The sequence below is a fragment of the Microtus ochrogaster genome, chromosome 8, assembly GCF_000317375.1.
Source record: "Microtus ochrogaster isolate Prairie Vole_2 chromosome 8, MicOch1.0, whole genome shotgun sequence".
Lineage (NCBI taxonomy): Eukaryota > Metazoa > Chordata > Mammalia > Rodentia > Cricetidae > Microtus > Microtus ochrogaster.
The window spans coordinates 84,373,842-84,384,670 of record NC_022015.1 but is presented as its reverse complement, the minus strand read 5'-3'; the positions used below and the strand labels follow the sequence as shown (position 1 = coordinate 84,384,670).

General features: G+C 51.7%; 1 protein-coding gene across 1 annotated transcript in view; it reads left to right on the top strand.

Annotated features, from left to right (window-relative positions):
• Window positions 1–6,118: 6,118 nt before the first annotated feature.
• The window catches only part of Afap1l2 (actin filament associated protein 1 like 2), a 108,612-nt gene continuing 103,901 nt past the window's right edge, over window positions 6,119–10,829 (top strand). Inside the window, exon 1 of the mRNA XM_026781500.1 lies at window positions 6,119–6,586. Coding sequence (XP_026637301.1) covers window positions 6,571–6,586 — 16 coding nt within the window. The 5' untranslated portion in view covers window positions 6,119–6,570. The remainder of the gene's footprint in view (window positions 6,587–10,829) is intronic.

The window sequence follows — 10,829 nt, the reverse complement described above, 5'->3', positions numbered from 1 at the left end:
AAGCATCTTAGTGTAGGCTGCATGCAGATGTGCTACACAAGCATCAGTGCAGGACTGCAGTGCTGCACACCCTGCACCTTCCCGTGTCCTCCACCCAGCTCCTCTCTGCTCCTCCAAGGGGAGGAGGGGTTCACTCATACTGTATATGTATATATATATATAGTAAGATTTGGGTCAGCTGGTAGAGTCTTCCCAATTCCATTTCTTAGACAATCAATGTCTTTAGGGGATGGTTGGTGTGAAATTCTACCCCATTCATGACTTTAAGCATGCAAAATGGGGGTCTAAAAAGAGTTTACTCAGGAGCTGGGAGAAGCAGGAACCAGGTCCAGGCCTACGTACTAGGAGGGTGGTGTTCTGAAACCCCGCAGCGGGACACTTGGAAGCTAGGTCATGCTAAGGGAGCTGAGTTGTGCTGGCCTGGTTTGGCATGCAGGCAGACCCAGGAGGCCTGGGTATACCACACTGGGTTGGCAGCAGGCTGGGGAAGCCCCTGTTGTGGAGAAGTGGATGAGTCAGTGTGAAAGCTGCGGCCTTATGGCAGAGCTGTGGGCCAGCAGCAGACCTATAAACCCAATGCCAGAGCTTCTATGCAGTCCCTGTTCCCATGGCTCTACACCCTGTCTGGAGGAGTGGACCAAAGATGTCAGTCTTCACTTTTTGCCATTAAATGAGATCTGAATCTTGACCAAGTCTGTCAGAATATCAAAGCCTCTCCATCTTCAACCTTTTTAGAAGGACTGGGGAAAGACAAGGCTGTGGGCAGAGTCTGAAGGGTCAGAGCTCCAGGGCTCTGCCAGCTCTGGAAAGCACTGCTCCACCAACAAGGAAGCTTCCTGATGTGAAGGAAGGACTCCTCTCTGGCTCCTTGTCTGGAGATTACCTGTGGGCTGCCAGGTCTGGTCTGCTTGCTTTTCTGCTGGAGATTCCTATGGGAAAAAGAATGTCTTAGTAATCACAGGGAGGAGCAAAAGGAGCAGGAGGAGCTGGAAGAGCAGGAGGAGGAACTGGAGGAGGAGCTGGAGGAGCAGCAGCAGGAGGGGCAAAAGGAGCAGGAGGAGCTGGAGGAGAAGCTGGAGGAACAGGAGAAGCTGGAGGAGCAGGAAAAGCAGGAGAGCAACCACAGGGGCAGCCACACAGAGAAAGCGAATCCATGCTGGAACCCTTGAGCAGGCGCTATGTAGCTTCTGGATTCATGTCTCATGGGTGGGTCTGTCCTTGGTCTCAAGTTTCCAAGCAGCACTGAAATGTTTGGACTGTGGAGGTCACAGTAGAGAATGGGAAGCTGGGAGCAGGGAGGTGGACAGGAAACAAAAAAAAAGGGACATACACACAGAGAGAAAAGCCCCTGTCCATGGAGTTAGAGAACCTCTGATTTGGGTGAGCTGAGTCCTGCGGAACTTGTCCTCTCCCCGTCCCCAGCTCATGGGGCTGGAGAAGGCCCAACTGAGAATCCTGGTGACTGCAGAGTCACTGTGTGCTCAATGTGTGGTCTCTAGAGAACAAAATGAATGGTGGGTCAGGTTTGATCTCTTCTGGGGTATGCAGGTAGCATCTCAGAATCCAAAGTTTAGAATAAACTTAGCAGAGAAGAAACATAAGGGTGAGGCCCACCTGGTACCCAGAGAGTTCCTAGAGGAGGATGCAACTGTGTACATAGAGTCAGGATAAGAAACCTTGCTGGTGCAGGTCTACAGCTTGGGGGTGGTGGAGTGGGATGCTCAGCTGTGAGCCCTGGACCCACATTGTAACTGCAACAAATGCAGTTCTTGGCATTGTGGCCTCTGTGAGCAGCGTGAGGTGGGAATAGAGATGTCCTCCAATCTCTACTGCCCAGACCGACATCAGAAGCTCTTGGCTTTCCACTGCTTAGGCCTGTGGGGTTGTTTACTGCATGCAGATCTCATAAGGGAATTAGCAAAGACCAAGTGCTGCATTTGCATAGATGAAGTCATTGTGGGGCAGAGGGGGTTTTCTGAACTCTGAAGGTTTTAAGAGGTAGAGCTGGGAGCCACCACACTCACCCAAGTTCCTCAGTCTGTGACTTTGTCACACCTGAGAGAAGGTGGAGGTGACATCACCCAGACATCCACAGGCTGGCCTGAGCTGGTCTTCTTTTCTCATTAAGTCACCAAACTCACAGAATGCTGGGAGCCCTTCCTCTAGCTTCCCCCTTCTCCTCCACACCTCCTCTTCTCCCTCTCAGGTTTTGCTTGCTTTCTGTGAATCAAATATTTATTTGTTTATTTTAGAGTGCTTTAGACGGACTGGCTAGAGACTTCATCCATAGGCGTGTCTATTGCACACTTCTAACCTCAAACCCAGGCTTCTGTTTCTTCAAATGTAACGTAAGATGCGGACCCCAGGTAGTGTTCCTCATAGTGGAACATAAAGGATGCTGCTGGATCAGCCAGGCAGATTCAAGAGATGTTTGTTTTGTGTCCCATTAGCTGCTGAGTCTTGAATAGGGGCAGGCACGAGTGAGTTGTGGGTCAGCTTGCATGGGGCTCAGGGGATACCCTTGCTGGTCAATCCCAGCCTGCCACCTTGATGGAGACAGGGCCTCCTTGTTGCCAGCCTCTTCTTGTGCCTCAATGTCTGGCTCTCTAGCTTCTGGGGACTTGCGTGTCTTGCCTCTTGCCATAAGAGCACCGTGATTTCAGATGTGTGCCCCCATGCCTGCATTTACATGGGGTCTGGAGATTTGAGCTCACAACCTCATAGTTGAACAGGAACTGTTTTACTCACTGAGCCACCTCCCCAGTCTAAAGAAAACAATGTAAAAGCAACAATCCACTCGTTCTTCTATGTCTTGGTTCAAATGACACAGCCTCCAAAGAGCCCTGGTCCCAGCAGACCTGGCACCTGCTGTCTCAAGCCAACCAGCAAAGACATTTTTTTATTTTTTTCTTTTATAGGGGAAAAAAATCTGAATATCCATTCATCTATTCATTGTTTTGGCTTGCATCTGAACTGCCACCCCAAATCCAAACTCACGTGCAGAGGGCCTGGTCCCAGCTGGAGCAGCCAGTCTCTGACAGGTGACTGGACCATGACGGTTCTGACACAATCAGCGGATTAGCAACCCCCATCATAACACGGTGGTGTTCCTGGGAAGCAGTGGAGGGGGCAGGAGGGGCCTCCTTGGTAGAAAGAGGTCCACGTGGTCCACGTGCACCGAGGTACACACCTCGTTCCTGCCCCCTCCCTTGTCTCTCCCCACTCCCCAGGCTCACCAAAGTCAGCGGTTCTATCCTAGCATACCCTTCCGCTCAGGCACAACACAGCCAGCCACGACACCGTCGTCCCCGAAACCAGGAGACAAAGAAATCGTTCCTCCGTTTAAATCCTTCCCTTGGATGTTTATCAATCTAGCACTGTCATCCAAGTGTGGCTGGAGTATGTGCCGGGAGTCTGGAGGGATGGCCCAGGGGCTGAAAGTGTGGCTGTCCTTGGAGACCGTGGCACCATGCCTAGAACTTCAGAACAGCTTCTAGCTCCAGCTTTGGGGGATTCTTCTGGCCTCCAGTGGACAGGAACATACACAGAAATCAAAGGATAAACTATCATTTTTAAGGTGTAGGAAGATGTGTAGTGAGTGGGGTCAGCCTTCCTGAAAGGACCACAGAGGAGGCCTGAGCTGAGCAGAGGGTGAGGATGGAGAATCAGGGACTCCTCAGAAGGGGGGGGTGTTAAAATTTTCATTTTAATCATTTAAAATTTTTTATGTTGTATGGGTACCTTGCCTGTACGTCTGTACACGATATGCATGCAGTGCCTGCAGACACCAGAAGAGGGCGTCAGATCCCCCCAGAGTTGGAGTTACAGATGGTTGTGAGCTGCCGTGTGGTGCTGGGAGTTGAACCCGGCACTCTGAAGGGGCAGCCAGTGTTCTTATTTGCCAAGCCATCTCTCCAGCCTCAAGAGGGGTGGTTTCTGAGCAGCTGTGAACGAGTAGAGATGAAGTTAAGAACAAAGATGTGAGGAGTCACGGCCCATGAGGCAGGCTGGGGGAGCCAGTGTCATAGGCGCTGCAGTGACTGAGAGCAGAGAGGAAGTCATGTGTGCGCTAAGGATTTGTAAAGCAACACCTTCCATTGAACACGCCCTCTTGGGTCCCTCGGCTGGAGAGGCCTGGCTCCTGGCTATGCATGGTGCCGTAGCACTTAGGAGGCAGAGGCAGGAGGATCAGGAATGAGGCTATCCTGGCTTCTTGGTAAGCACAGGCCAGCCCTGAGACTCTGTCTCGAACACAAGACAACAAGACATCCCTGCAGAACTGGTGTAGAACTCACAGCAGGACTCCTTCGCTTACAGTTTCATTTTGAACCGCCTTGTTTTTCTCAGCTGGGATCTGAAAAGGTTAGATGGGGAAATTCCAGGGATATTTAGTTCTTAGTTTTGAAACATCAGGCCATTCTGAGTAGCCTCAGCATCTGCCCTGGTTTTCTTTTCTAGTGTGTCCGAGGTGTATATGCTGCCCCCCAAAGCTGCCTTGGTTAGCACACCACATGACCGGTGGTGCTTGATATAGGGTTTGGTTTCCTCTTGGGTTCAGGAGTCTGACAGAAACTCCATGACTTTCTCTTTGTGGAAGTTGCCAAGAGTAGAGATTCATGGAGAGATGAAACGGTGCCTGGGTGAGGACAAGGAAGGCTGCCCGAAATTCCCGTCAATGATTCCTGCCTTTCAGTTTTGTTCCGGAACAGCGTTGTGAATTACAGTTTTAGATGGACTTGAACTACATTTCCAACTCTGTGTGTGTGTGTGTGTGTGTGTGTGTGTGTGTGTGTGTGTGTGTGTGTGGAGGATTCAGGGAAGAAATAACGGGTTTAGAGACAAGCACTTCTTTGTGCTTGTGCAGAGTGGAGACCCTTTAACCCTAGGGCTGTCAGCCAGCGCCAGGCCTTTTCCACCTTCCCGTAATGAGGTTAGCTCAAACAGGCTCTGCTGAATTGGGCCTGTACCTGCTCACCTGATTTCATCAGGCAGGGCAGACATCTAGCAAAAGTGACCAGTGACCACAGACTTGAGGCTTCAAAGAAAACCCAGGGCTCCACTGGGAATGAGCTCCAAAGGGCCATTTGCAAGAGCGAGAAACCGAGGGAGGAAAATACCAAAGAGAGGGGCTCCCTCTGGTTGACCCTGTTCAAGGCCCACTGGGCAGGCCAACTGAACACCATTTCCTGCCCAGATTTCCTGGGACATCACCATTCTTGCCACCAATGTGTGTGTGTGTGTGTGTGTGTGTGTGTGTGTGTGTGTGTGTGTGTTGTGTGCAGGTAGTATATGGAGGTCTCTGACCTACACACATAAACTTGGAAGTAGGCAACCCTGGGGTTCCTTACTTTGCAGCGCTTTTGAAGCCATGTGATTTTGGGCTAGCGCCCCCCCCCCCCAAAAAAAACCTTGTTCCTTCTCCTACAGGAGGGAGACAGTGACCTGTTATCAAAAACTGAAAGGCTTTGCAGCCCTGAGCAAGGCTCCTGGCTGGCCAGGCGGGCTCTTTCCCTGTGAGCTGCCCTTGTAACCAGGAAAAGAATTTGTGCAGATGGTTGGGGCGGGAGGTCTGCTGCTCCAAGGAAGCATGAAGAAGTCTCTCAGAAAAGAACAACAAACCTTCCCTAAGTATTTCTTCCAGGAAGTTGGGAAACTTGTCAAGAAACCAAGCATCTGGCACACAGCACGTTTTCAAAAGTGAAAACCCAAAAGTTTAAAGGAAAGCGTGGGGCTTTGGGAGAATTGAGGAGCGCGGAAGGACTGGAGAAGGATGCAAATGGTTCCTCAGTGGAGGTGATGCAGAGGCAGACGCGTGTACCTTAGACAGGTGCCATCTTTTCAGAAGTCCAGGCTTGTCGCGGAAGCTCCAGACTCTCTAGTCCTTCCCAGGAAAGCCTCGTCTACAGACGCCCCCAAAACCTGGGAGTGGGCTGCAGGTAGAAGTTTCCTGTGCCGTCAAGCGTGCGCGATCCACAGGTGCCCCGGGCCAGGAGGACCGAGAGCGAGCGCCGGGTGAGGGCTTGCAGCGGTGCTCAAGGGACTCACCCTGGAGGGCCCAGGTCGTGAGCGCACTGGCTCGAGGGGTCAAGCAGGAGGCGCTCTAGGTCCTTCTCCACCTCCTCGCTGTCCCTCAGTCTCCTCCTCTTGGCATTGGGTTCGCAGTCGCTGCACTTGAGAAGTCAGATCTTGGTGAAGACCTGCGGGAGCTTGCTGCTCCCGTAGCCTCCCCCAGGCTTTGAGGACACCCCAGTCTTTCGTCTTCGCGCCGCCGCCTTCAGGCCGACTTGGAGGAAGTGATCTGCAGCCGGGGAGGGGAGCACAGGGCCGGGTGCGCGAGGAGGCGAGCGCCCACTGTCCAGACCGGCTGCAGAGATCCCAGGCGCGGTCGAGGGCGACGCGCCTGGGTGGAGACGGGATCGGAGGGCTGGGGGCGCGGCGGCCACTCCGGGAGGTCTGGCGGCGAGCGTGACCTCACTGGGAGGGGCCAGCACGCAGCTGGGGCTCGGAACCCAGCGCTGAGGGCGCTGTGCGGAGCGGTTCGCAGCGCCGAGAGCGCAAGCCGTGACCGGGATGGAGCGCTACAAAGGTGAGGACTCGGGGCGCACCTACTTTCTCCGAGAAAGAGGGAGGGGGCTTGTCGCTCGGACTCAGGTGTTTATACCCAAAGAACAGCAGCCCAAGAGGGAACGACCGAGGCGCCATGGGCCAGGAAGTGGGCTCCAAGGCATAGAACGCGGCCCGCGCCCTTTGGTCTTTCTGGGCGCCTGGGGTCTCTGCGTGGAAGTCAAGGTGAGGCTTGTCACCTGTTGGAGAACCGAGGGTGTGTCTGGAGTCATCCTGTCACCCCACCCCACCCCCCAGTTTGCCTTGGGAAAAATGTCTACAGTCGAGGGGGCCTGAGTAAGGTCTCAACAGTGAGGGGCTGCTGAGGGCAGAAAGGCGAATTGTAGGGTCCTTTTTATGGGGGCTACCCTGCTGAGGGGCTACTTGCAGATTCCTGGTAAAGACTTGTCGGGTGGTAAAGAAAGCTCCTGATGTCGTGGGGTGGCGTGCTGTTCTGCTCTTGGCTAGGTCCGACTCTCCAACACTTGGTAACCGTGCCTGTCCGAACCCCTTGCGGACCCTGCACCCCCAAGCTGCACAGGGTATGGGTTGAGAGCCCACTGGGCTGCCCAGCAGGTGGAGCGCCTGTAGGCGTCCTGGCAGCTGAGCGAGCTTGGATTTGACTCTGACCAGGGATCTTGGCCAAACCCTGGTGGGCGGGCCGGCCCGGATATGCCCGAAGGGTTTTGGAGCCCCGGGGCTGGAGTCCAGAAGCCTCGGATAGTAGGTCCTTTGAAAAGAGGGTTCAAGGTGCTGCCCCCGAAGCGGATATTTCGGTGCGCCCCCACATGCCTTCCTCTGGGAAAAGCCTCTTGCACTGACACTTTTTTCAGGGGTTGTTGACGGTAAACCTGCGGCTTCTAAATTTACGGCTCAGATTCCCAAGGAATCTCGCCCTCTGTGGTTTCTTATTTATGGAACTCACATAAGGGGACCTGCGCGGACAGACCAGTTCCCTAAGCAAGTAACGTCTTTTGGCTTTCCTTTTGCGTTTTCTCACCAGGATCATTAGTGGGGAATGAGATACCGGCCAAGACTCACCAGTAAATGGGTCTAGGCACTAAGATCGGTGGGGCGGGGGAAGGGCGCCAGGAGAAATCACTTAGCAAACAGGTTTCTTTTCGTGTCTTTTCACTAGAGCCCCTCTCCCAACTAGCCGGGTGGTCTCATCCAAGTTCTGATTGACTCTGGTCAGTTTTGTTCGTGAAAGGCAGAAATTGCCCTTATGCGGTCTCAAACACTGGAGGCCACAGCCCCTCTCCTGGTGAAATGTCAGGGTTCTGCTCCCGCCTCCACCCTGGGCCTCCGCCCTTAAGGAGGGAACCTCTGGGGGGGGGGGTGCGGGAAGTGGGTTGGTGGCTGAGGCCGTGGGTGCTGACTGGAAATACAGACTTTCAAGGCCCCTTCAGCTCCCCGGATTGCGAAGCTGAAGGGGATGTTGGCTCCAAATGGAGGATCCAAGATGCAAGCTACTTCTTAGCCCGAGCAGCAAACTGGTTTAAGTTAACAGGCGACAGGTGGGCAGATGTTGCCCCAGGGTTCATCCTCAGGTTTTTGTGTAAATAGTTTCTGAATTGGCTCTTGGCAGGTTAAAATCTGCTTTATTTATCTTTCCTGGGAACTGAAAATCTCATCCCCCACCAGGTTTAGTTAGGGGCTTTCAGCTGACTCAAGGAAACTTGGTGTCAGGTCAGTGTTTATGTTTTGGACGCAGATGTGTGCACTAGAGATCGCTAATTCGGTAGATTTGAGGATCACCTGGATTGCCAGGGACACCCCTCAACCCACCCTCCAGTTTGCCTCTGGGGAAAAATGAGCTCAAATCTCACTGATGTCATGCTGCTGATATCTGCTCATTTTTCTGGGAAGAATGTGGGGATCTTCTTCTCCCAGGCAAGTTGCAGTGTCTGTTCTCAGGAGAGGCCATGAGTACTGCTTTGGGAACTCAGTAAATGCAAACTCTCCTCTGCAAAAAGATTGCTAAGCTTCATAGCTGGTAAATCCGGAACCTAGGTTGGGAGCAAGTTACTCTTGCTGCTCAGACACTGGAGAATGTACATATTTTTGTAAGGTTTGTGATGTAGCCCTGCCTGGCATGGGCAGGGCCCTGGGTTTGAGCTCCGAGACACACACACACACACACCCCATATTCTAAAGGTAAGACTGAATAGTTACAGAATAAATAGGTATAGTGGTTTAAATGATAAAGTTAAATAGAAAAACAAGATTTATCTGGGCTCTTGGAACTTAGATAAAACTGAAGAATTCTGACGGTATCTGAAATTTTTTAAATTTAAAAGATTTTATATTTCAAAATTCCCAATTTCAAGCTCTCTTTCCCACATAGGTAGAATTGCTCACCATTGTCTTCAGAGTCCAAAAGTGTTTTCTCTGATTCAAAAGCTTAGGAAGCTGTCGTGGCAGGAGGAAAATGTTCTCTATGTCCACAGCTTCACTATTGTTCATTGTGCCTCCTCTCTAAAGTAGCTTGTAGTTTTAGGCTCTGGGTTAACTTTCGGTTGTCTTGAGGGAGCTTAGGGATGGCTGAAACATCGTCCTGTGTTTAGTACTAAAAAACAAAACAAAACAAACAAACAAAAACACCTTATAGGTGTTTCTTCCAGTTCTTTCCAAGCCCTTTTGCTAGATCCCCCTGGCTTTCTCAAGCAAAGGCCAGGGGTGTGGAAGGGTGTGAGGGTCCCTTCCCGTAGGGACAAGGCTGTTCTGAAAAGGCCAGGGGTGTGAAAGGGTGTGAGGGTCCCTTCCTATAGGGACAAGGCTGTTCTGAAAAGGCCAGGGGTGTGGAAGGGTGTGAGGGTCCCTTCCTATAGGGACAAGGCTGTTCTGAAAAGGACAGGGGTGTGGAAGGGTGTGAGGGTCCCTTCCCATAGGGACAAGGCTGTTCTGAAAAGGACAGGGGTGTGGAAGGGTGTTCAGAGAATTGCTGTAAAGTGTCGGTAAAGTAGCTGTGCCTTGCATGTAACCTCGTTGGCGCTGTATAAGCAGTGAGACCCCTACAAGTGTCCGAGATTCAGTGCCAAGTCCTACAGGGTGCCTTGAAATGGCCCCCATCCCTGAGTGTTTATATATATTCATGACGCTCCTAAGAGCATCCTGTATCACTGTGCGTGAGCCCATTGGCTGACCTCACCCCATGCAGTCAAGGATCCTGGTTCCTATTGCTCTCCCAGCTGGCGAGTGGGTCCAGGGCCAAATGTGACTGACCTACTATCTGTGGATTACACTTGGAACCTCATGCCGAAGCTTCCTGAAGTTGCATCACACTTGGATGTGAACTGGCCCGGCTGAGATGTAGAGACTTCATTTTAGAAGGGAGTAATAGCATCTATAATGGTTGTGGGGGTGACTTTTTCTTCTCCTCAGCCTTTGGTTTTTTCAGTCTGCTCACTGCTTCCTGAGGTGATGTTGTGGCCCAGAGGTAGGAGGGAACTGTGGAGCAGGGAACAACGTGTCTTGAGAGCTGTGGTCAGGGACAGTCTGAAAAGAAAATACTAGATAAGGGAAATCAAGCAGATGATAACTTATAGTTCCCCTCCAGAAATGATCTTTTCTCCATGCCCAAGAGCTCAGCTTTTCCTTGCTGATGTGTGACTTAGAAGCAGTGGTTCCTAACCTCAGCTGGGTTAGGTTTATGTGTGGGGCATGGGAAGGGAAAGGGGGAAAGCCCCACCAGACGTTCAGATTTAAATGTGTAGAGTATGGGATGGGTACTGCCGTTTTCAAAGATCTCCAAGTGATCCTAATGTAATCCAAAGTTGAAAATAATATTTCCTTAAAAAAAAGAAACATCAAAACAGAAAAATGGAGGAGTAGGTTGGAGAGAAAGTCACCATGCAAGCATGAGGACCTGAGTTCATAACCCTGGCACCCGTGTGAACAGCCAGATATGGTAGTGTGTGCTGGCTAGCCATGTAGCTGCATCGGCAAGCTCCAAGTCCCCAGGGGACTAATTTCTAAAAAATTAAGGTGGAGGAGAGCAAGTGAGGAAGATTACTTGATAGCCTCTGGCCTACACACACACACACACACACACACACATACACACACACATACACACACACATACACACACACATACACACAAACACACACACACATACACACACACACATACACACACACATACACACACACACACACACACACACACACACACACACACACCCCACACACATACACACACACACACACACACACACACACACA